This window comes from Lutjanus erythropterus, chromosome 13 (genome assembly GCF_056507025.1).
Source record: "Lutjanus erythropterus isolate fLutEry1 chromosome 13, fLutEry1.hap2, whole genome shotgun sequence".
NCBI lineage: Eukaryota > Metazoa > Chordata > Actinopteri > Lutjaniformes > Lutjanidae > Lutjanus > Lutjanus erythropterus.
The window spans coordinates 1,036,494-1,063,149 of record NC_139329.1 but is presented as its reverse complement, the minus strand read 5'-3'; the positions used below and the strand labels follow the sequence as shown (position 1 = coordinate 1,063,149).

Here is a 26,656-nt window from a genome sequence, read left to right as displayed (position 1 = left end):
ATTCCACTCAAATATATTAAATTTAATGATCTGTTCTAGACACAGAAGGTGAAGGGCTTATGTTCAATGAAAAAAGACAGGTATTTGGAACATGTTTGAAGATTTGAAAATAAAACAATTTATTTCTTTCATTTCCACATTTAGATATATCTATTTGATGTCATACTTGCATACGTCAACAAAGTAATGTTTTTGAGTTAGAATACGTTTTGAGGCTTTTCCAAGCAAATACTGATATTGGTGGCAATAAAATCTTCATAAATTTTCCCGGCCTGAAAGTCTCCCTGCCACTTTCTTGACACCCCTTGAACTTTTCTGGATCCGCCCCTGAATGAACTGTCACCTGACTGTATATCATTTTCATCATTTATATTTTTAAATTTTCACTAAGTAAATATAGCAGGAAGGAAATATAAAAACAAAGAATAAAGCAATCGTCAGTCATAAAATCGGTGCTGATCATGTTTTCACTGATCTGCTCCTTTAGATGTATGCAGCTTGTTAAATATCACATTAGGATAGACGTATTTTTCCCTTTTTAAATTCGATCTCATGTCTCTGAGGGCGACAAAGAGAAATGCGATGATGACATTATGAGATATTATTGAATTCCATTGTGCTTCGTGTTCGTGACCTGCCCCTGCTGAGTGAGGAGGGGCTCTGACGCCAGCTGACAGCAGCAGGCTGCACACCAACTCACATAAAAGCTGGAAGAGTCCTCATTTCATCCGAAACACCGAGTGTCTCTCTCTCTCTCTCTCACTCACACCATCAGCAACTACTGCTGCTGACAAGTTCAGAACAGACGGAACAGACGCTCATATCAAAGGTAAATCACTGCTTTCTTCTTTTTATTCTCTGGAAAAAGTTCATTAATGTCCTGGTGTCAGGAGTTCTCCTGAATCTTCTCTCAGACTTTCTCTTATGTTCTCTCTCAGATGCAGAGGTGCTTTGGGATTTTTTGCGTGTCGCTCATCTTTTGCGCAACTCTGTCTGAGACCATCGGGCTGGTGATTGCGGTAAGATGTTCAAGTTCAACATTAAACACAGCTCTGCTGTTACTGTGTCAGTGGAAACCACTCAGAGATACAGAATAATAATAATAATAACATGGAACAAAGTCAAATCTTAAAAAAAAAAATCCTAAAAATATCCTAAAAAAAATAAATTAAAAAAAAATACTGTAATTAAAAAGTTTTTTGGGGGCGTACTTGTACTTCAATGAACAGGTGAACAGATTTCCAAGTCTGTACTTTTACTTGTACTTAAGTGTGTATTACAAGGTAAAATCTACCTAGTTACGTTTAAATCATAATTGAGTACGGAGTACAATTTGAATTAATACCCAAACCTTTCATCTGCATTTTAGCCAATCAGGTGATCTGATCACAAACAGGCCAATGAAATACAAATGAAAAACTAAATCAGCACACATCTTTAATCACTGATCGATGAATTGAGGTTAAGAATATTTTTTGAATAAGGAAATTTAAACTTATACTTGAAATGAGAAATATACATACATATATATATATATATATATATATATATATATATATATATATATATATATATATATGTACACATATATAATTTTCCTTATTCAACAAATGGCGAATTGAGGAGCAGTTACTGCTTACTGCTTATATATACATATATATATATATATATATATATATATATATATATATATATACATACAAAAAAAAGAAAGAAAAAAGAAAACAAAAAACTTGACAATGAGGAATAAATTATAAATGATTAATCAATTACTCAGTTTCATCTCTTGGTTCAGGAAAATGTACAAAATTTGCAACACTAGTTTTGGTTGTCACATCAAGAGTTAAAAGTAACTAATACTCTGAGTAGTTATTGCAACAAATACTTTGTACATATGTATATATATATATATATATATATATATATATATATATATATATATATATATGTTAACACCAGTACTTTTACTTGTAATTGTCTGATATTTTAGTAATGTAACAGTACTTATACTTGAATACAGATTGTCAGTCCCACTGCCTAAAATAAATTTAAAATGTATGAAATTTACCATTTTTAATTTAAGAGAGAAGAAAAGAGAGATAATGACTGGATATAAAGAGGGGAATACTGTTAGGTACACACTTGGTATCTATAGTAACAAAAATTATTGTATATCATAGACAGTACTTTAGAGCAGTATTTTTTCCTGGAGACCCACTTTCAAAGAATGACAAACCATCACAACCCAATCCAGTCTTACCATGATTTACTAATAAAGTCTATTATTAGTAAATCCTGGTAATGTTCCTCACCATTTTTATTTCCATTTTCACATCACCTTATATTATCTTGACTAGAGCTGCAACATTTAATCAATTATTAAACAATAACTATCAGTTAATCAGTTTGACTTACTTTTAAAGAAAAAAAGTCAAAATTCTCCGATTTCAGCTTCTTAAATGTGAATGTTTCCTGGTTTTGTTACTAAAAGAAGAAACACTGATCAATATTTTCAAATAAAAAAACACTGACAGTGACATTTTATGGACCAGACAACTGACTTATTATTAGTATTAATGGAAAAATTATTGCCAGATTGATCACTAGTTGAAAAATAGGTCCAAGCATGTGACAACAGGTGGAGCACATGGACATACGTCTGCCTTCTCTCTAATATAATGGAACTAGATGGCACTAAGTTTGTGGAGCTCAGGTACCAAAAAAATATATTTGGAAAAACTCAACATTAATGTCTCTTTCAGTAGATCATGACCTGGTTCACAGGCGTAGTTCAGTAGAAAGAAAGTAGTTCCTACATAAAACTGCTCACAACAAGCTGTGGAAAGAGACCCTGCTGCTTGAGTTTTTCAAATGAATTTTTTTTTGGCACTTTGAACATCACAAGGCAAGTGCAAGCTGGTCCCATTATACTGGAGACAAAGCAGACAATCCTATGGCTGATATCTCCGAAACTCTGCGACTCATACAAAAACTATCAAGATGGATAAATAGTATTACAGCTAAGAGGAAAAATGTGTATTTTTCATTTTGGGTTGAACTGTCCCTTTAAGAGATTTGATAAAGGAAAAGATATCATTACAAACAATCAACACTGAACAGCAAACGTGTGTGTTCTGTGATCTGATCTCTATGTGTGTGTGTGTGTGTGTGTGTGTGTGTGTGTGTGTGTGGATTCTGCAGGCGAAGGAGAAACGTGGCTGGACTCTGAACAGTGCTGGCTACCTGTTAGGGCCCCGTAAGTACTGACTGCAAGCACACACACACACACACACACACACACACACACACACACACACATCTGGACAACACATCTTGAAAATCATCATTTGGTTTTGATTAGATTTGATACATTAAATATCCTGTATTATCCACAAAGGGAAATTCATTTTGCTCAGGTTAATATCATACAGACAGACAATAAAGAATAAATAATTAAAATAAGCACTGCAGTACAAAACATGAATCTAAAAGACAGGATCTCACAACATTTCTCCTTTACTGGGCATCAGGCAGGTAGATCAGTATATTGCTCTTCATATGTTCTCATACTGTCCTGGTTGTCAGTGGTTTTTTTTAAGAATGGAACATGGCCCGAAACAGTTTTTGTACCAACTTGCCCCTGTAGAACTGGTGAAATGTGTTCGAGCACAAACCAAGCCGTCTATCACTCAATGTCCTACGCTCACGTCCTTGCCTGTGCTGCTGCTGAAGCTTTCTCTATTAAAATGTAATCTTGCTCTGCCTGAATCATTCTGTCCCCGTGTGATCAGACAGCATCTGCTTTGTTTCTTCAAACACAAAGGCATCAGATGACTAAAATCCAGGCCATGGTCAAGTGTCAGCAGTTAATAACACTGAAGACCGAAATGACCAAACCTGCGTTACCAAAGGCTGAGCCAGGCACTGTCTGAAAAATAGAAATGTTTGTGTTGTTGTGTGACTGCAGTGCTTTAAAAGTTTAGTTTGAATTCACTGAAGTCACACAGTAACACTGAGGCAGTGGTAGGTCAGTAACTCCCGTGTTCTGTGAGAAAAATGAGTAAAGGAGTGGGGCTGCTGAGGAGAGAGCGATAACACCTGAGCAATGAAGCATGTGGAGCAGCTGCGTCCCCATTATTAGACTTAGAGGAGCAAACATGCTTTTTCATCCCCACATTTTGATCATGGAACTTTGCTATTTTAAAACATTTCAACTAGTCTAGACCAAAATTAGATGATAAAAAATATGGCAACAACTGGTAACAGCTAACCCCCTCCCCCCAAAAAACTCAAATACCGTGACACAAAACTTGGTAGATGGTGAATTAACATTATGAGCCAGTTTTTTATTTTGTCATGTATCTGATCCACCAACCAGCACTTATTTGAGTGAGAAATCGACATTTTTGAAGGGTTGTCTCTCCCATGGTCTTCTCCCACTAAAACAGCACAGCTAACCAATGGAGGAGGAGCTGAGGCAATATAATACAAAATATTAAATTTATGCAGAAATACTGTTATAATATGAACTAACAAAAAGAGTGGCAACATATAACATGTTTCTTGAATTATTGTTGAGCTAGAACTTTAATCAGGCCTGGAAAGTTGTGCCCGAAAATGCCCAAGCCTGCAAAATTCTGTCCAACCCCATCCCTCATTAGCATATTTCATATTTCGGGTATAAATCTCAAGCTCTATGGAGGGCACAGGAGCTTTAGTTTAATTCAAACTGCTAATTCTGTATTTTTTTTTATGTTTTGTCACCACTTCAGAAAGAAAATCCTGCCATATCTCTCCTTACCTGTCACTAATCTCCACTCCTAACTATAATTAGATGCGCATGGGCAAGATAACGAGGGATATAACTTCAGTTTCCTGTCAGAAAAGGCTGTCAGATGGTAAAATGAAGTGCTGAAAATATTCTAAATATAGCATTCACTTTTATTGGGCTTTTTTTTAGGTTGCTAAAATATAGAGAATACAGTGAATAAGCTTATTTCACTAAAATGTCAAACTGTTTTGTTATAAAAATATGTTTAAGTGCAGCTCTAAACAAAAGTGAGGGGTGGATATGACTTTTAGCTCATGGCATCAGTGGTTTATTGTTGAATAATGACTGTAGAACGAACCATTTAAATAACCCTTACACACAGTGATAGAGCTGTGACGAGCTTCTTTGAGATGCTTGCTGGGTGATTTTATGGAGCCCAGAGCTCACGTGTATTGCTTGAAAATGTGTGTAACACGGCTGACAAAAGAGACTGTGGAGCTCATCTTGTGTGACTGTTCTGCTTCTTTATCCTTGTCCACTGTCACCATTGTGTCAGCTAATTGACTATAAACACTGGGTATCCAGATGTGCGTGTGTGTTCTTACCAATTTGTGGGCTGCAAATCAGTCCAGAACTGGAACCCTGTTATCCCTTTGTGTGTGTGTGTGTGTGTGTGTGTGTGTGTGTGTGTGTGTGTGTGTGTGTGTGTGTGAAACCCAGGTAAAGGTTGCTCCTGCCTCATCCTGTGTTTCAGGTCGTATTGATCACCTAATTCAGATAAAGGATTCTCCCAGTGCCAGAGGCAGAGACGAGCTGGTCACTCAATGTAAGATAGAAACATACGGCCGCTGCAGGGCCTTGGTGTCAGGCCTGGAATTGCTCTTTCCAAACATCCTGCCTCTTAGCTGCTTTTGTCCCTCATCCGGGAGGACATTGTCACCCTACAGCTGTTTGCGCTTATGCATCAAAATACTGCATTTCTCTGTGTGCTTAAAGCAAAGGAATTCATGTTGATCTGCTCTGAGTATTTGTTGGTGAGGAAAGGGTTACACCGCATATACATAATGTTGACAGGCTGGGAGGAACAGCTACTTTGTCTCGTAAGCATTCATGCATTATTATTTTAAATGGTCACCCCTATTGTGAAGTGGTGCATCAGAATAAAATAGCCTTAATAAGTAGTAGAGCTTAGATACCAGATGAATCAATTATATGGGTTTAGTTTTAGTCTGAAAAACACTGTTGGAGTTTCACCGGAAAATAGCTTTGCAGAATCTCCCAAACAATGGAAGTGAATGGTGACCAGTTTTCAAACATGAAAAAAACAACAGAATAAAACCCTAAAATTAAAAAAAAGACCCAACATTCCAAGTTGACTGTCTGAGCGGGGTGTGTGTAGTGTGACCACGTCAGAACCGCATGTTGGGGTTTTAGGAGACTTGGGTTACATCAGATGAGCAGTATGGAGGCATTTAATGTTTTTTTTTTTTTGGAGGATTTTGCAACACTGTTTTCCTGCAAAACTCCAGCAGTGTTTTGTGGAATAAGAAACTAAACCTGACCTTCAATTAGCAAGATTATGAATGGATAATAAACTGAATTTTCATTTTTGGGTGAACTACCCCTTTAATGATGGATGATATTTCAGTGACACCATGAAGATTGTTGGCACCTCTGTAGTTTTTGCCACAATTTGAGGTTCCATACCAGGACTGAACAAGCAGAAGCCTACAGAGGACAGTAATTTGCTAATTTACAGAGCTTTTAAAGCTGACATCAAGTGTTTTTCAACTGAGCACTTTTTCATGTTAAAACTATTAAATTTAGAACGAAAATGAGAGGAAGTTTTGCTTTTCAAATATATATACAACATATTATTATGAAACATATTTTTAAAGCACCACAAAACATATTACATAATAATTTGTGTCAACACTTCGCAGGATATAATATTGCCAGTAAAGAGCAAAACACCCAGGGCCCACAGAGAGGAGAGTTCATACTTGAAAGATAAAAACATTAAATTGCATTATTTTTCCACTCCATCGTCATGTATTTTAATTGGTCTTTTAAGCTTATAGTTCAACACACACAGAGCGCAGGGTTAGCAGCTCAAGCACTACTTAAACTAATGAGGAAGCTCCTAACATGAGTCAAACAATTCCAGTCACTTGACATCCCTCCTCTATAATCACACACTCAGAGGGAAGAGTTTGTGCTTAAATGATAGAGCCCTGGAAAAGACTGGTGAATAATGCTGCAGAAACAAAGAAATCAGTCAGATATAGTAGATATAATATGTAGTTCAGTGTATATACATTTTTATTAACTTAATCATCAGTAAACAACCTCAATGTGAGCCCCAGTTTATGTGTCATTATTAATAAATTATAATGAGTACAGAGCTGTGCATCTGTTTTTCTGAAAAAAACAAAACAAAAAAACAAAAATCAAAAATTCTCCACAACTCTTCAATATTTCCAAAAATGCTTAAAGGACAGTAAAAAGGCTGTTGAGGATGAGTACTTTAAACTCTGACTCTCTGACATCTCACTTTCATCTGAGTGTTCACACTCCATATATATACACTTTGAGCTAATGATGCATTCTCACAACTGCTAAAAGCAAATCACTGTTACCATTACTTTATTTTTATTTATTATTATTCTAATGCATTTCCTCTTGTGTTAAAACTGCAGTCCATCCTATTTTCAGTGTGTGTTTTTTTATTTCTTCAAATCTCTGTTTTACTGCAATTCCATGAGCCAAGCCCTGCAGGTGGTCCGTAAAGGTTTGGAAATTGAACCAAACAGTTACAAACCAAACATCATGCTGAAATAACAAAGTGTACAACAATGTCCTTTAGCTCTTCTTAGCAGAGTTAGGTAGAGGTGTGTCCTGTGTGCACTGTGTATGTGTGAGTCTCATGTATGATGCTTCTGAAACAGTGGGATTCTTAGGAAGTGTGTTTGTTTCTGGTTGTTATTGTGTTCATTTAGCACACAACAGTTCAAGCTTGGTAAATTCAAATAATTTTCTTTTGTCAAGAGATATTTTCAGTTCAAGTAAAATATACTGTATATAACAGTCATTCTCAAACACTGGGTCGGGACAGGAGATTTTATTTGGGTTGCCAAATAAATAAAAAGACTATGGAAGAAATTAAGTAGTATCTTAATTATAATCTTGTAATTCAGTAGTCTAAATGAGATGTTCTGTTAACTCAGACTAAATGCATTTATTTCCCATTTATAAAATACATGTATATGTTTGCAATATCATGCATCAAGATCAATGCTGCAAATCATTGCTGATCAATCTGTCCATTATATTCATGATTGATCGATCAGTTGTTGGTGAAAAATGATGAAAAATATCAATCTGGCAATAATTTTTCCACTGATCAATTAGATGTTTGGTCCATAAACAGTAAGAAAATATCAACCAGATATTCAGTTTACTGTCAGAGAAGAGTAAAGAAATCAGAAAACATTTAAATTTAAGAAGCTGAAATCGGAGAATTTTGACTTTTTGTCTTTAAAAATGACTCAAACTGATTAACTGATTATGACCATAGTTGGTGTTTAATTTAATAATCCATTAAATGTTGCAGCTCTAGTCAAGATTATATAAGGTGATGCAAAAATGGAAGTCAAAATGGTGAAGAATGTTCTTTTATGCACAAATTATGAGGATTTATTAGTGAGGTCTATTGTGGATTGGATCATGATGATGATTTTTCAAAAGTGGGTCCCCAGGAAAAAAGTTTGGGAAACACTGGTATATAAAACTCATTCACAGCTGAAACACAATAAAATCCTAAAAATTCAGTATGAAAAAATACTAATAACTGTAGTACTTTTACCAAGTTGAACTGCAAATACGTTTCCATCATGAAGTTGCTGAATTTCAAGTGCACTGAGTTTAGGGCTTTAACCTGTGGAATGACATTACCCATCTGCTGTTTGTGTGACTGTATCGATTGTGATGACTCCTCATTGTCCAGATGGAATAGATGGACACAGGACACTAGGAGACAAGCCGGGTCTGGCTGGCAAGAGGGACATGGGCCAGGAAGAGGACTTCAGAACAGGTCTGTCTGTCTCTCATACACAGAAACTGGACCATCTTCCTGCATCTACTCTTAAAGTTAATCTGTTTCACCATATCAAATGTTTTATTTTTGGTGTTGGGGTATTTGAAAGAAAATGGCTGAAAATACAGTGAAGTATAACTTTGCAGCCATCAATAACCACCACAGAAACCACCTAATACTGCTTATGAACTACATAGCAACATTTCATGTAAATAATTTTAAGGTGGTTCAACTAAAAAAACCTCAGTTCTGCTGCTGCCTTAAAAAATACTTAAGTTGAACAAAATCCAAAGTTCCAAAGCTGTGAAAATGTAAAAGCAGCGGAACTTGAGATGACAAGTTCAGTGAACACAAGATATGGCGTTCAACAACTGACAACATGCTACAGGCAGTCAGTTTTTCATTTGACACACGAGATATGACATATGCTGCCAAGTATTTCTTCAAAAACCTCATTTGATGAGCTGAATAAAAGCACTCTCACTAGAGTCAAACCTTACATTGTACTGCTGATATAACAGGCTGCACTGTTCCATTTGCCTCCACAGGTGCCCTGAGAATAGCAGATGGAGACGTCATCCACACCGTCATTGACTTCCTGTCATACCTCAAACTTAAAGGTATTTGAACTAACTTGAAAGTGAGGACTGATGTCAGAGGTTCAAGAGTTTGCTGCAGAATGTATTTAGAAGTTCCAACATGTGCAGCAAGTTTATGAAGAACCAGACAACAAGCAGGGATAGATGTTGTGGAAATAATTGTGTCAAATAGTTAAAATAACTAGGATGGTGTAATAGATAGTGATTAGGGGATTTCTTATCAGTGTGACAGTTCATGAATGCACCACTCCATCTACATATAATGAAACGAGGCAGGAGTTGGTCAGTGAGGTTGGTCTTCTACCTCTGATTAGAGGCCATTAACATTGTTTCTTTTTAAATATTAATTTCACCGCCAAAATTACCTCTTACCTCAGCATTGGCCTTACAAGATTCAGGATGATTTGAAATGGTAGTTGGCGTGTTGAGCGTTTTTCAATCCATGAAATGCAGATTTTTATAAATTAGGTTAAAAATGTCAATATTAACATCAGCATTAATGTGCTTCATCACAGTACACTCATATCATTTAGTGTACAGCTCAAAAAACATCAAACAAGTGGTGTGTAGGACCTCTTTAAAGATGGAAATACTCTTCCAATAAAGTCATCCACACTTTGAACTGCATTGCCACACAGACTGTCCCCACTGTACACATATAATTGTAAACATTATACACACAATTCTCTAACAGGTTTAGAGCTACCGTAATAGTGTCACTTACAATGTACTACAAACATTATAATGATCAGATATTAAATACACAAAAAATACCTATAGGTAAACTGTGCTAAAGATGAGAAAATGTTTGAATGGGGATAAATATGAGCCCATATAAGGTACACATACATCAAACAATATAATAAAACCAGGTAAGATAAGGTAAGATACTGATCCAACACTGGGGAAATTCATGTTACAGCAGCTCAAAAAGTACATATAGAAAAAGGGGCGAGTGAAAATAGAATACTCATAAATTAAAGATAAAGAAAAATGATATAGAAAATAATTAAAATATAAATTAGAAAGTGTCAAGACTATCCGCACTATATACATCTTTATGTTGGAGAGATTTGTGTAGATATTTGGATATCTGGACAGATTGACGGATGACTGTACAGACCAGCTAATGAGTCTGAGAGGCTGAAATATTAATTTAATTATGCTCCATAAGCGTTCCTATCCTCAGAACCTCACTACTGGTCAGGTTAAAAAAAGTCCTGTCTGTCCTGAAGATGCCACCAGAGGACAGAGGAGGGATCAATGGGTCACTGCAGAGTTTGTCTCCTTTGCATGAATGAGCTCAGTAAATAGTGTGTAAATCTGTTGTTGAGGCATCTTCTGGATAAAATGTGTAGTGGATAAATAGACCGACAGGCAGCACCATCCACAGGCCATTGGCAGGGCAAAAGCACATCTAAGTAAAAACATTAATGATCAATGATCAATACTCAAAATGATCAAATATGTCATATCAGGTAAATGTGAGTGTGTAAAGTATATACTAGCTTTGAGGATTTTGATATATACAGTATATCTACAGTAAGAAATCCATGTTTGTGTGTGTGCTTTCAGAGATGGGAGCATTGGACAACCTGCCTTCCTCTGTGACATCAGATGAACTGGCCAATCCCTAATGTTTCTGCCTCTCTGCAGTTCATCTCCCTCTACCCCCGTCTATGTTTCTGCTGTCTGGGCTCCACTGCCTCCGTCAACGTCACCTTACTGTAGCTCCAGTCACACTCTGACTTGGAGCTTGTGACAGAGATTGATTTTTTTTCCAAAATACAATGTCAGATCTTTCTGCTCCTGTGTAAATAAAACTTTATATCCACTGAAGGTCAGTTAGCGTCCACTGACACTGACTGCAGGTGGATCTAGGTAGTAGGGATGTCTGTTCAGAAACCAACACTGTGTTGTCATCTTAATATACTATCATCTGATTTGGAGTGGAGTGAATAAACAAACAAATGGCACTGGACCCACTGGACAACATGAATTTATTTCTTTCCATCAGTCATAAACACAATATATATCACTGAGATTTCAGAATTAAAAAACAGTATACTGTGAAACGTCTGCATTCCTGCCCCGGTTTATAGGAAAAAGAACCAACAAAACCACATTTCTTTAAGATTGTCTTTGCTTGAAACATGAGTATGTTTCTACGTTAACTGCACTTGTTTGTTGTGTTATCGTTTAATTATTGTAATATACTGCAGACTGCAGATTCTCTCCACTCTTTGGGTTCATCATCATTTTGTTGACCATCAAAGTCAGTGACATTATTTTGATAAATTCATTCACTATTATTTTTAACTTGTTATGCTTTTGCGTGTTCCCTTACCTCCTAACTATGTGGAAGCCCATTTCTAACAGGAAATAAAAAAAAAGAGATACCAATCCTGAGTCAAAACTATGAGACGCCAAGTCAAATTCTTAGCTTACCATCACCATTTTCACTTATTTTTTTATCAGAATTGTGACTTACTTTCTCAAAATGAAGACTAGGTGTTAAAAAGTTGTCTATTTAATATTGTGGTTTGTTCAACTGAAGCCATTTAAGGTGTTTAAGATGAATGGACACCCTCACCATCAGATGCCACTAAATCCTACACATTGATTCTTTAAAGATTTGCACCAGTTCTGTGTTAGTAAAATCTTCATGTGAAACTTAAGTTTGTAAAAGCAAAAACTAGGTTAGTGACATTAGTTTTAAAAAATAATGGACCATGATTAGATCCTTGTGGCACACCTTGGAGAAGCTGTCATCTAATCATCAAGAACTACAAATTGCTCTCTGTCAAATATATAACTAACAAACCATTTGAGAACGTCCTGACATCCTTATCTTTAAAGCTTAGAAAATGAGAATGTTATAATAAACTGTCTTTTCTAAGATCTAAAAATACGGCAAATAGAAATGTTAGTGTTAGAGTAGAAGAGATCAACAAGATGCATAAGAACAGTGTTTCTTCTGAAATCCATAATGGTGTTTATACATGATGTTGTTTATATTAAAATGATGAGAGAAATTCCTGAACACATTTTTTCAGGAACATCTGAAACAGAGGGCAACATAGAGATTGTGTGGTAGCTACTACAAAGTGTTGGACAACAAGTCACTGCCTGGAATATATGCTGAGATTATATACAGCAGGTTTATGACTACACTGTGACAGCCAGTGTTTGATTTTACCACAGTAAGTTGTCTCCACGGTAGTCCTTGAATCCTCCATGGTCACTCTCTGTGAGGTTGGAGAGGACAGCCAGCAGTCCAGAAACACTCTCTTCTACAGTCAAGTGAGCCTGAAACACACACAGATATACTCACTGACCACCCAAAAATCATAGTCTGACATTCACACTCACAGATATTTCCTTTTTATTCAGTCTGATACTGCATTCTTGTTTTGAGCAGGACATCATTTTAATTGTAATATTAAAGGTCCAGTGTGTAAGATTTATGTGGATATTGGCAGAAATTTAACAGAATATTGACAAGTATGTTTTCATTAGTGAATAATCACCTGGCAATCAGAATCATTGGGTTTTTGTTACCTTAGAATGAGCTGTTTATGTTTACAGAAGGACCAGCTTACTGCAACATGGAGGCTGACATGTTGCATCACATTGTATTGTTTCTACAGTAGCCCAAAACAGACAAACCAAACAGTGGCTTTAGAGTTTCACAGCCACTGTTGACTCTCGGACATGTGAGGAAGAGAAGGATGAGATGAGGGGTATTCAGCTGTTTGCAAGTCGCACCCTCACGCTAGATGGCACCAAATCCTACATACAGGTCCTTTAAGTCAAAATGATGAAAGAACAAATAAGTCAAAATCTTGACTACTTATGATTCTCAAAGAAACAAACAGGAGACAAATAGGATGCAACAGAACAATACAACTCATCAACCTACTGCCCTGCAGTGTTTCTCACATTTTTTGCCTCAGACCACCTCAGAAAACATTAAGCTCCCTGAATACCACCTAACTCTTCTGCACCATTTGGTGCTTGCAGACACTGTGGACACTACACTGGTGCTTCCCGAGGAGCCAGTACTCAGGAGCACTTGTGCTTGGCTCACTGTCATTTATTTCATTTTTAACACAGCTACTCTATTTATTCTCCTCCTGATGTGCACTTCTCCTCATAATAGTTTCCATTTGAAAGCACTATTGCAGTGTTTTTGAAGCATTCCTTTTCAGTCTCTTCATTTTACCTTGACCAGCTATCGTGCCATCACAGTTTAGCTCATAACTACCAGTAATCATGGACATATGTACACACTACCTGTGTGATTATTACCACTTCACAGGCTGATACTGATACTGACAAAAATATAGTAAAGACTAAACTTAATTTAAATTACATTTCAGTGATCTATGTTTTTATGTATTTTCATTCAAAATGTTGTAGTATGTTGATTGTATTATATATGTTTTTAGATTCATTTATTTCATTCTTAAAAAATATTTCTGACATTGCTCCACATACCACCAGAGGGTGCCAAAGATTCACTGTGATAACACTAGACAGGCTGGGAGAAAGGGAAATGTGAAAGGAGCAGGGCTTCCACAGTAGCTAACACACAGCCAACTAACTTTAGCTGGTTAGCATATTAGCTAAATAGCATAGTCAAGCTGTCTTCATTAGCTTGTGTTGCTAATGCTGCATCATAAATTCACCTCTCTGAGAAACAAATTAGACAATAATTTGCTAACATGTTAGCCAAAACATCTTTATAAAGTGGTAACCCTCAGCCCAGAAACTGGACTTTTTGGTGCTAGATCGTCCTGTGTTTAGCTTCCTCACTGTGCTGTTCTCCAGAAACACAGGTTCACAGCTCTATGATATAGATTCTGCGTTGTGGAGTTTTTTCTGTCCCCAAGTGACCCAAACTAATAGTGCATTCATGTGATGTTGGAATAATGGGAAAATAATTCCCAAGTTGGAAAATTCACGGGAGTGCCCCCTCAAGTCAGGACAACTTCTTGGAAAGTCTGAGAAAATTCTATTGCATGATTTGCAGAATTGTTGTCTGTTGACATCATGTATGTAAAAACATAGCTAGTGGTTGAGAGTAAATGTATGGTTGATAACTTTGTATGAATTCACATATTGTAGTAGGCCTGGGTGATACAGCTGGAAAACCTCACGATAGTGAAGTTTCATATCAGTCTATATAGACAATTATTAAATATGTAGGTTGTTGCGTACGATATACTGTGTACTTTAAGGAGTGGAAACAGCTGAAGTGATAAAATGAGTAAAAGTCACAATATTTTTGACCAAATACCTCAATATCGCAATCATAACTCCTTGAGATTTTTTGAATACTGATCATCAGTAATGTTGAATGACTAAAATAAAACCCAGAAAAGACAAAGACAACACTTATGACATATCACGATATAACAATACAGAAAAATACCTTTTCATTTTGCTTGAGTGTTGTCCTTAGCTGTTGCGGTTTGTTTGTCACAAAACTATACAAATGTTGCGGTTTCAGCGGAGATCAGCGAGGGCGGGAACGTTTACCCGGAAATGTAGTTCTTTTGTATTTGGATTGAGAAGGACGGTACACACTTAGAACTACAACTCCTGTGAAGCATTGCTACAACAACTGACGTATAGGACAAGAGACAGCCTATAGCCTTGTTTTCCCTACTATTTTTTTTAGACATGATACCAGCGCAACTCCTTCGCACTTGTGCGAGTGGACACGTATTTCTCTTCGCACAGAATGATTTTTAGTAGCAAATGCGACGAAAATTGTCGCACTGTACAGCCCTGATTAATGCAAGTCAGGAAATGATAGAATACTTACATTTGGCCCTCCCATGTCAGTCTTGACCCAGCCAGGGTGTACAGACATACAGAGGATTCCATCTGACCCCAGATCAGCAGCTAGACACCTTGTCAACATGTTCAGTGCTGCCTGTGATCATCAGAAAACAAAATATCATCACCTCCTCCCTGCTGTTTACAAATGAGAACGTAGAAATGAAAAGCACACATCACCACATGTTTCACTGTGTCATTATTCAGAGTAGATTCTATCTTCTGACCTTGGAGGTCCTGTAGGAGTAGTTCCTAAAGCTGGCACCTTCTGCCCAGTTGTGTGTGATGGAGCCGAGGATGGAGGACATGTTGATCACGGCTGCTCGGTGAATCCCCATTCCAGTCGACTGAGCTGCAGCAGTCTGCAGCAGAGGCAGGAAGGCCTGGACACAAGAGCAACATGCACAAATGATCAGCTTTGATTGCACAAGATACACAAGTACAATACAGCAGGAGCAGAAAAATAATATCAATATTATATTGTATTGTGATATGAGACTAGATATTGTGATAGATTTTGGATATCATTGTATTGTGATACATCTTTTCTTGTTTTTAAAGGCTGCTTTACATTAAAGTGATGTCATTTTATAAACTTACCAGACTGTTCTAGCTGTTCTATTATTTGCCTTTACTTTAGTCATAATAGTCAGTAATTCTCAAAAAATCTCATTAGGTTAATGTGAAAGCACCAATAGAAGTTTAATCGGCCAGTTGATGCCTGATGCCGACAAAATTCTGTCTGAAGCCAACCCAAACCTGTCCCTCATTAGCATATTTCAGCCTGAACCTGATTTTTCTTAACAAGCCTCCCTCTGGGATCAGGAGTTGGCAGTGACTGATACAATACATGGGATGAATTGGAATTGACAACAACAAAACTGGGGAGAAAAATGAAAAACGAAACAAAACAAAACAAACCTCACTGCTATTATTGACAACAACAACGATGATGATGATGATGATGATGATGATGATGATGATGATGATGATGATGATGATGATGATAATATTAATAATAATGATAATAACAAATGTGAGGGGGAATACAGCCTGACCTGACCTAAGCCCAGCTGGTTCTGTCAGATATGGGCACAGATCTCAAGCTCTAAGCACCAACAGTCATCCCTCCAATACTGTCGCCGAGGTATTTAGTCAAAAATATTGTGATTTTTACTCATTTTATCTCCTCAGCTAGTGCCCCTCCTTGGAGTACACAACATGTAGTCAGCCACAACCAACATGATAAATAATTATCAATATCAAACATATGAACCGTCACTGTTGTCATAGGTTTTTCAGCTATGAAAAAAAAAAAAAAAAAAAAAAGAATAAGAAGAAAGAAGGCAGTGGGAGCAGAAAGCAGGATTTGGATAAACACATTTGATGACATAAAAAAGACAATGGTATGGACTTATTAACTATTTTATCAAGGTGTTATTAATGCTTATGAGCTTCTATACTTTTCAGAATTGTTCATAGCACAAATATTTTGTTCAGTCCTGAACACCTGTCATCTCCAAACATCTGGCCCTGTGATAACACCTATAATGTGAAGTGGTCTATAATGACACATAGACAGTGAGACGATACACAGTTGGCTTCATAATGTTGCCAGTAGGATAAAGTGTGGCACAATGTGTTCAAATTATAAAAAAAAAAAAAAAGCTATCTTTTCCTCGTCCACACAGCACCGACCATTCTGTCCACCCTGGAGACTCTTTTTAAATCATCTATTTAGGCCTGTGTAAAAAGCTGGGTAATTGCAGATGATAGGCCAAAAGAAAAAGAAAAAGATTTGATATCATTATGGTCTGTCTGTGGAGTGAAACAAGGACAACGAAAGGTAACAAAAAACAAAAAAAAAAAAACAAAAAAAAAAAACACAACAACACGAACAAGACAAGAACAGCAAGTACAGGCCAGTATAACAGTTTTGTCATAGAATGACAGCAGGTTTGGTTTGATGGTGTGCAGGTGTGTGTGTGCATGGGGTGTGTATGTGTGTGGGGTGTGTGAGAGACAAAAGAACAAAGAGGAGGAGAACAAAAATCAATAAAAATAAAATTAAATAAAATAAAACTAATAATAAGAAGAAAAGAGCTGAAATAGAAGAAAATAACAGAACAAATAAAAAGTAATACTACTACTAATACTAACAATAATAATAATGATCATAAGTTAATTGAGCATAGGAGAGAAATAAAAGATGTACCATACTTTTCTGCCCTACTCTATCAAGCTCTGGAACAGGTTGGTCAGTCAGGGTCAACCAACTGACAGGTGTGAAATTCAAGCTTTAATTCTGTCATTTATGTTGACTGAATGGACCAGCTTTGGGTCACCCCTCAGACCCTTACAGGAGTGGACTGGCCCATTATGGACCTGACCTCTTAAAATAAACTGCTCCCAGACCCTATGGAGGGGGACAGTTTATTCACAGTCAGCTGAGTGGTTGTATTTTTATGTTGTTTGTAAGGACAACTTCTCTCCTCCACCTGTTCCAGAGAAAACACCATCATGGCACCCTGAATAAAGCTCTAGCCACCAGGAACAGGACAGAGGACGGCCGTCTTATTTTCATGCCACTGTGTCTCATTTACATGTTTTGTGAATTTATTTGGGCATATTAGAGTGAATGCATCCCTGGGTAAAGTCATGTATTTGAATAGTGAAGTCACATGTCTCAAACTTCTACAAAGGTAAAAAAAAAAGAAAATTTGAAAGTGATGTAATAACCTGTGGCTGGATGTTTCCAGTGGAGATAAGTACAGTATTAGAAAGAGTAGTCAAGTTAAGTACTGTTACAGTACTTAAATATTACTCAACTACAAGTACAACTATTGGTGTTAAAATTTTTAGGTAAAAGTGCAAAGTATTCTTCTCAAACAATACTCAGAGTATGAGTTACTTTTAACTGTTGAGGTTTAATGCATTATCATTAGCAGCATTCAATCAGGGGAGTCTGTGTCTCTCCAAATCTTCAGTGTAAATGACTCCTAACAGCTGCTCTGTTCTGCTCAGGCCTCAATATGTCTTATTTACTACAAAACTAGAAATGAAAGGTCTGGATATTATTTTGAATAGTGAATTGAAATTCAAAAACCACCTTGGCAGATTACAAATTGTAACACCTACTTCAGTGCAATTAAAATTACAGACTTGAAAAAATTACTCATGTATCCTCCCAAAAATGGCCTAATTACCCTTATCTGAGTAGTAGAGCAGGATCTATGGATTATTTTTAATGTTGATTATTCTATTGGTTATTTTCTTGATTAATCAATCAATGAATTAATTAATTCACAATCTTGTCAGTCTTTTCTGTTCAAAGTTTTTCCTGTAATTATTATTTTCATTCTCAGTCAACCTGTCAGTTTTTTTCTCCATTAATCAATTTAGTCCATAAAATGTCAATCAGTGTTTCCCAAAGTCCAACATAATGTCCTAAAATGTCTTGTTTTGTCCACAACTCAAAGATATTCAGTTTCCTGTCAGAAAGGAGTAGAGAAAGCAGAAAATATTCACATGTAAGAAGCTGAAATCAGAAAATTTGACTTTTTTTTTCTTAAAAAATGCCTCAAACCAGTTTTCAATTATCAAAATAGTTGGCAATCAATTTAATAATTGATTAATAATCAATACAGTGATTTTCATCATTGGGTAGATGCAAAGTTACAAACTGAAGACCCAAAGCTCCCCAATAAAGGCAACAAAAAGTTAAATAAAATACACAAACCTGTTCTTAATTGTAAGTTCATTTTAAGATCAGTTATTGGTGATAAAAAGGAGGAAACTTTCAAAAGCAGATTCCACTAGATGGCAGTGTTGTGTCACTTGACTTTCTGAACCAACAACAGGACTTATGAGCAGATAATGCACACTTGAATAACACGTCAGTCAAATTGATAATTGATGATTATGTCACTGATCTGTAACAAATGACTAGTTATTCAAAAACATAAGTTTTAAATAAAAAAAAACTGGTGAAAAAGCTGGAGTGTTCAGCTCAGCTTTCAGTACAGTTCATCTATACCTGCTTGTCATCAGATAGTTTTATTCCTTCTCAGCACACAGGTCCCAAACATAAGACTGTACAGAGAAATGGGCTGCGTTCACCTCAAGTGTTCAGCCATGTGTGTAACTGAACTGTGCAGGGAAGAAGTGAATAACAGGTGTTTACCAGAAGTTGACAAGCAAGATTACCCATAAGTCACTGTGCCAAAAATGAAACAATGGAGCTCACAGAGGAGTTTTATATCCCATAAATATGTTTATATTTTATATTTATTGTTATACAATGGTTACATCTGATTTAATAATATATAGTAATATTTATTTTGGTTAATGATTCATTTCAGATTTTTATATTTAGATTTTATATCCTTATATAGTTTACATATATCTGAATTATTACCAGTCATAATTATCATGGATGACATAATATAAATATTGCATAATAGTAGCCTGGACATAATCAACATTACATAATTTTGTAAATGTAAATAATTTGCATATTAATTTCTTTTGGAATGCATATATCTTAAAATTCTGATGAATTAAATAACATTTATTCACAACTTACAATGCCTATGTTTCGATAGAACAAGTTTTGTTTCAGTTTTTGTTTTGTTTAGTTTGTTTAACTCACTATTTTATTTCAGTCACGTATAATTTTCAAAGTTGCAGCAAAAGTTTCCCAGGTTTCACAAGCTGGGGACTGGAGGAAGTGAGGCCTATGGTGGTGATGTCACACAGTGTTCTGAATGGAGGAATCCTGTCAAGAGAAGTTCCCTTAACTGACAGTCACAACACAGCCGAGGGCAACATGAGAGCTCCCCTTAAGTGAAGCCAAAGGATCTGGATCGCCCCCTGGTGGCGGCCTGCAGTACAGGCCATGAATCCTTCCTCCATAATATTAACAGGGGGGACACAGGCCAAACTAAAACATTACATGTCAAATAATTTTTACCCAAAGATGGTTTCTTTGTTCATCTTCTGATCAGTTCGGTTTTGAGACAAATTTAGTTGCTATCTTCCAAAATTGATCTTTTAGTTGTCCTACTTGTGTTACATCTTGACAACTACATGTGATGTGTTGAACTTGTATTAGCTTCAGCTGAACTTCAGAATGCAGTTTTACACAGAACAAAGAGAGTGTATACCCCTGTTTACTGCTTACAGGAGAGTCAGAGCAGAGAGAAGGAATGATTCCAGTGACCATTAAGATAGACTTGAAATAATGTGAAACTGTCCTCTAAGTCAGGAGATTACATACCTTTTCCTACGATAATAATCTACATGGCAGACTGAGTTTACACGAAATCATCACAGTTTATTAACACTAGAAATTAAAGGCCCAGACTACCTGTTTTGTCACCGAGCTTCATACTGGGGCTGGACAAGATATTGATCTTATATTGATATTGTTGTATGAGGCAAGCTATGGTCTTAGATTTTGGATATCATTACATCATTTTAAAGGCTGCATTATAGTAAAGTGATGTCATTTTTTAACTTACCCAGACTGTCCTCACTGTTCTTTTAATTGCCTTTACCCACTTAGTCAATATATCTACATTACTGAAGATTATTGATCAAAAAATCTCATTGTTAACATTCTATGAAAGCATCAGTAGTCACTGATATCTCAAAGTATTCAGTCAAAACCATTGGGATATTTGATTTTGTCCACATCTCCCAGGCCTGACATTATGTTACAGATAAACGTGTGTATTGAGATATATACTATGTATTGTTCCACTAGTACCTGCCTTAAATAGGATATCTGGTTTCTCCACTTAGGGTTAGGGTTAGGGGTTAGGGTTAACACAAATAAGTAGGCAAGTCTGTTTGGAGCTGTTGCACTTCAACAGAAGATCACTGGACCTCGTGCAAGAACCACTCATACAATTACATTTGTTTTTCAGTGGTGTGTGCGGGTGATTAAGGAGAACTTGTTGCACCAGTCAGTCAGCCAGTCTGCTGCTTAGTGACGTTTTTCACTAGTGACTGTATATTACATCAGTTTGAAGACATTTTGAGTTTGAAAATGAAATAACACTTCATAATTACATTGACATAACCCTGTTTGACTACATTTCAAATTATAATATAATTTTAAAATTTACATATGAAGCCTCTCATCATTCATTCAATGAGCTATTATTACCTGCTGCATTTCTGCACATACAGCTTTATGAAGTCTCTGTCCAGGTGAACATCCTCACTTATTCTGTTGTCTTTGTCAATGATGAAAACTTCCCTTTAACCCTCTCCTACACTGCAGTCATCGACTGCCCCTTAATGTGGTGAGTTTTTTTTTCCTCTGAAGTCATTTTCATATTGAGACATTTCTTTTTTATTTTGGTGACAATCTGACCCTCTGGTAGCATGGCATTAACAGCACTCTTTAGCAGCTCCTTTAATTCCACTGCTGATGCTGTTAAAATGACAGAATTTCCTTCATGGATCTCTGAAATAGACTCAAAGTTCTTTTTTCTTTTTGATGTCATTTTCACGAATGAACCCTTCCTGACATATGGAGCAGGAAGTGTAGCCTTTCTTTAATGGTATTATTGGGCCATTAATTATGCTAATTTACAAGTCTATGCACATGCACTCAAGTATGCACAGGTGGATCATTTTCTGAAGTTACGAGTGTATATTGATTCTGACATGACACATTCGTACGAGCCCTTTGTACGAAGAAAAGTAAGAGACATTTAAGACAAAAATACTAAAATGTTCTTGCATGAGCCCCAGTGTTTGTCTGTGATGCCACTCTAAGGGATATACTAATGAAAATCATTCATTGCCTAAAAATATAGAGATATCATTTGTAACTCACAGTGGACAGCCATACTTCACACTGAATGATGTGATCCTACATTAACACAAACTTTTCTGCCAAAGTCACAACATTTTGGGTTATTTCACATACAATTTAATTGTTGTGTATTTAATCATGAATACTGACATTATAGAAAAATAATCAGGATTAAAATTAAATCAACAAAATTAATAGTAGTCGTTCATTAAGGAGGTTATCAGCACAGATACTTGAATAGTGTATATAGTTTGAATACAATGAGCTTCATGCAAGAACATTTTCATATTCTTATGTTAAATTTCTCTTACTTTTGTTCATATGATGGGCTCATATGAACATGTCACATCAGATTCAACTAACGCTCTTAATTTCAGATACCTGTGTAAATGATCCACCTGTGTGTATCTGAGTGCATCAGACTTGTAAATTAGCATAATTAATGCCCCAATAACACCTTTAAAGCTGCATCTCCTGCCCCATATGTCAGGAAGTGTTAATTTGTGAAAATGGCTTCAAAGAGTAAAAAGAACTTTGATGTCCTGCTTTCATCATAAAGGAAAATCTGTGATTTTAACAGTGTCAGCAGTGGAATTAAAAGACCTGCTGAAGCAAATAAATGGGAAAAGCAAGTGTTGTTAAGGTTGTGTTACCTGAGGGTCAGACTGTCACTGAAATAAAGGAGAAATGCCTCAGTATGAAAATGACTTAAAAGTAAAAAAAAAAAACAAGCCACAGCAGGGCGATCGATAACTGCAGCAGGAGGAGGAGGTCAAAGGAAGTATCTTGGGGACAGAGGACAGAGTGAGGATGTTGGTCTGGACTTCATAAACCTGCATGTGCAGATATACGACCAATACACCTGACAGCAGGTAATAATAGATCACTGAATTAATGATGAGAGGATTTGTGTTTTCATTTATGATTACATTATGCAGTCAACAGGGTAATGTTGACATAATTCTGAAATGTAATTTATTTTTTCAAACTCTAATATGTCTTCAAACTAATAAAATCTACAGTCATTAATGAGAAACTGGTTTGTAAACCAGCAGACTGACTGCACATGACTCTGCGACAGGTCTGGACCTCGTAAATTGTGTTTGTAGGTGAAAGACTCCCTGATCCAGGGATTCTGGCCCAGTTCTGTCTGATCATCACTGTTACCTTTACACAATGCCAGCCTACCTTTGTGACAAAGAGTGGAGCAACACTGTTGACTTGGAAGGTCTTCATCATGGCATCTGGGGTCACAGTGTTTATGTCCGTGGTGAGTCCAATGGCAGCGTTATTGATCAGGCAGTTCAGTCCTTCATTTCCTACAATGGAGCGGACCTCCTCCAAGGCCGAGCTGATACTCTCCTGGCTGTCCACATCTGGAAACATGACAACAGGACAATCTTCATAGTGTTCAGCCATATAAGCACTAGTTAGTAGTGTTAGTGTGTCACTCACTGACACTGGCTTGAGAGAGGATGTGACTTGATCAGGGAAAACTTTTTTTTTTTGCCTGGCAGCGAGTGACAGGAGGCCAGTTAATGAACAAACATCAATAACAACATCATTTATGAGATAAAATGAATAAATAATAAGAGTCATAACTCATCCTTCCATACTTTTATCAGCTTGACAACTAAATTAACTTGCTGTAATGACTGATGTAAAAAAAATAGATGATTTATTGCTTAATAATAACTGAAATGGAAATTTAGGTGAAAATGCTTTGGTAACATTTGAAAGAGTTAAACAGCTGCCCTTTGATTAACAGGGTTGGTTTCTTAGATTTATGAGGTCATATACCCAGACTGCTTTGCTCACTGCAGTTTCAAAGCAAGAAATGCTCAGACATGGTGTTTACTGCTTATTTTGCTCCTGATATATATTGTAAAAAATCTCTGTAAAAACACCACATGGACATGTTAACACTGGACAGGATGAATGTACAGGACATATGAAATATCAAGATTGATCTTGTGGTTTGAAATACACATTTACAGGGTCAGAATTATCTTCATTTCTGTGCAACTGATGCTGCTCTTCAGCTGGTATTTGTTCTCTCTTGCAGAGGTTAGTCTGATCCTCCTGCCCTCTGCACCGTCTGAAAGGCTGTCACACAAAAATCAGCCTCATTCATCATACCTGCCCCTCCTTCAATCTGACACACTATCTGGGGCTATTTGGCCAAGTTGAGTGTCACTGGTCTAGAAAATAGGCTTGGGTTTTATCTATCTTTTAATACATTCATACCTTCCTGACATTTCACCAGGGTATATGGTATATGACAGTGTTTGTATGAAAAATCTTATTTTTTAAAGCTGGTGATAGAAGTCATTGTAGCATGTATGACATTGTTTAGCTTACAATACTATGCCATAAGTTGTAGGTATGCTCTTTTTTTTGTTTGTTTAAATTTTGTTTTAATCACAGTATTGTTCCTTCCATTTGGTATAAACCCATTATTAAATCCATTCCAAAATCTAAAAGCTAGAAATGATCCAATAATACCTCTTAATTACAGGGGAATCGGACGTCTTAGTACAGTGTATAACGTATAATCTAATATTTTGAATGCTAGGCTGACAAAATACTTGAAAACTGTAGAATACTGAGTTGATGAGCAAAATGGTTTTAGGAAAAAAAACAAGCCTGCATTGATCGTATTCACTCAGTTTCAACTATTGGGCACACTGCTTGTGCATAACAAATAATTAATTTTTATTTACTTATTTATTCATTCATTCATTATTCACTATGAGTCCAATATGCCTTCCTATACAAGTCTTGTTGGGTTTAAATACATATAACCCATAGAACAACAATAACAATAATAAACCAATAATAAAAAGTGTTTTTTGGACAAAATTTGCAACCCTAGTTTAGAGAGGTGACTGTGACCACTGAGCAGAACAGAGCAGTTATTGGTAGTAATTTAGACTGAAGATTTAGAAAAACAAACATTTCAGATTGAATGCTGCCATTGATAATGCATTAATCATCAATGGTTAAAAATGACTAATACTCCCAGTAGTTTTTGAGATAAATACTTTGTACATTTGCTTAAGTATTTTTCTATCGCCAGGACTTTTACTTGATTTATTGAGTGATATTTTAGTAATGTAACAGTACTTGTACTTGAGTACAGACTTTCAGTAGGCTTTCCACCACTTTTAATACTTTCCAGCTTATGAATATGACAGTTTATGCAGACTCACCCAATGTCACAATATGAACCCCTGGGTGGGTTTTGGAGAGCTCTTGCAGACCCTGAGTTAAATGAAAAAGGAAACTGAGAGAACAGAAATGATCCACGACATTTATCAGACATGAACAGGAACGATTCTCACCGCAATGTTTACTGAGGCCATCGTGATCAAAGGATTTAGTTACTATTTTACACAAAACCCACTCTGTTCCCATTAGTCGTGACTAGCTTGTAGCGACCTGTAAAAGCTCTAGAGTAGTGCCATAAACCAGTGAACAGCATCGGACCTTCGGTATGACCAAAATAGTGATATAACAGCACTCAGAGCCCACCCAGACCACTGCAGAAGTTCAGTCAGACACTTTTCCAGCACGGCAAGTCGAGTTTTAAATGGAGCCCGGTGGAACTTAGCCCTCTGTAGTGGTTGCATTGATGTTGCGTATGTAAACCGCATGTTTACCGTGGAGCTGCTCGGGCGGCGGGCTGCTGCAATGATGGTAGCGGGTCTGTCGCTGCTTGTAGCCAGCTGCTTCACCAGCTCGAGTCCTATTCCTCTGCTGGAGCCTGTGACCAGCACGGATTTACACAAACTCCCGCTCATGATCAGCTTGTTCCACAGTCTCAACTTCTCCAGAAAGGTCGTTGCATTACAGTACGTTGCACGCGCCGGTTTGGTTGGGCTGATGCTGCCTTCAGGGCTACTCGTAAATTCCACAACTAATTTTACAAGCACGCGGTTGCCTTTAACAGTCCGAAGAGTTTTTGGCTGCAACAACAGGTTTAAGAAGAGAAACTGAATATTATATCAACGTACCATTTTGTCATTTTTCTTTCCCTTTCGATCAGAGGTAGAGTTGGTTATTCAACAAGGAAACACAAATACAATGTAAAACAACACGATTAAAGGGAAACAACATAGTAAAACGTAAAATGACTTACTTCTGAGCTAAACTGTGGAGTTATTCCTATTTTAAAGTGAATTAATTTTATAATCGACTACAACAAGAAAATGTAAGCACATGTAAATGATTATGACATAATATGAACCCTGAATTTAATATATGCCATAATAATCCGGAAGCTTTTTGTTATCAATCAAAGTAAGTGGATAATTTCATTGTCAGGAAGTAATCTATAAAACTTCTTTCTGTGGATTCAAAAATTGCATATAGAATAATGCAGCTAATCAAATACCACAGAGCTCTTTCATCTGGATTATCGTAATAACAAACAATAGCTGTGGAGATATGGCAATAATTTCGACACTTCTGTTGTGACCTGAAGGCACCAAGCCTGTCCGTTTGTGACAGTG

General features: G+C 36.6%; 2 protein-coding genes across 3 annotated transcripts; one reads left to right on the top strand and one right to left on the bottom strand.

The window, feature by feature from the left end:
• Nucleotides 1-733: 733 nt before the first annotated feature.
• On the top strand, nt 734-11,312 carry gal (galanin/GMAP prepropeptide). Of its 2 annotated transcripts, XM_084734467.1 has the most exons (7): nt 734-829; nt 939-1,019; nt 3,202-3,256; nt 5,526-5,597; nt 8,778-8,864; nt 9,416-9,487; nt 11,042-11,312. In XM_084734467.1, the coding sequence occupies exons 2-7, from the start codon at nt 939-941 to the stop codon at nt 11,101-11,103; spliced, it is 429 nt and encodes a 142-aa protein (XP_084590593.1). In that variant the 5' UTR covers nt 734-829; the 3' UTR covers nt 11,104-11,312. The 2 variants fall into 2 exon arrangements, with proteins under 2 accessions (XP_084590593.1, XP_084590594.1); XM_084734468.1 differs by lacking the exon at nt 5,526-5,597.
• Nucleotides 11,313-11,449: 137 nt separating this feature from the next.
• On the bottom strand, nt 11,450-25,983 carry LOC146315964 (uncharacterized). The gene is made up of 6 exons (XM_084734465.1): nt 25,805-25,983; nt 25,355-25,406; nt 23,331-23,518; nt 15,541-15,696; nt 15,300-15,410; nt 11,450-12,775 (listed from the first exon to the last, which is right to left on the bottom strand). Exons 1-6 carry the CDS (start codon nt 25,943-25,945, stop codon nt 12,662-12,664), a joined length of 762 nt encoding a protein of 253 aa, XP_084590591.1. The 5' UTR covers nt 25,946-25,983; the 3' UTR covers nt 11,450-12,661.
• Nucleotides 25,984-26,656: the final 673 nt, after the last annotated feature.

Excerpts from the sequence above, each read along its gene's own strand:
- gal (XM_084734467.1), top strand. The coding sequence starts at position 939 with ATGCAGAGGTGCTTTGGGATTTTTTGCGTGTCGCTCATCTTTTGCGCA. Across the intron at positions 1,020-3,201 it reads CCATCGGGCTGGTGATTGCG|GCGAAGGAGAAACGTGGCTG; the intron begins GTAAGATGTTCA and ends TGGATTCTGCAG. Across the intron at positions 5,598-8,777 it reads AGACGAGCTGGTCACTCAAT|ATGGAATAGATGGACACAGG; the intron begins GTAAGATAGAAA and ends CTCATTGTCCAG.
- LOC146315964 (XM_084734465.1), bottom strand. The coding sequence starts at position 25,945 with ATGAGCGGGAGTTTGTGTAAATCCGTGCTGGTCACAGGCTCCAGCAGA. Across the intron at positions 25,407-25,804 it reads GCCGCCCGAGCAGCTCCACG|GGTCTGCAAGAGCTCTCCAA; the intron begins GTAAACATGCGG and ends CATTTAACTCAG. Across the intron at positions 15,411-15,540 it reads ACTCCTACAGGACCTCCAAG|GCAGCACTGAACATGTTGAC; the intron begins GTCAGAAGATAG and ends TGATGATCACAG.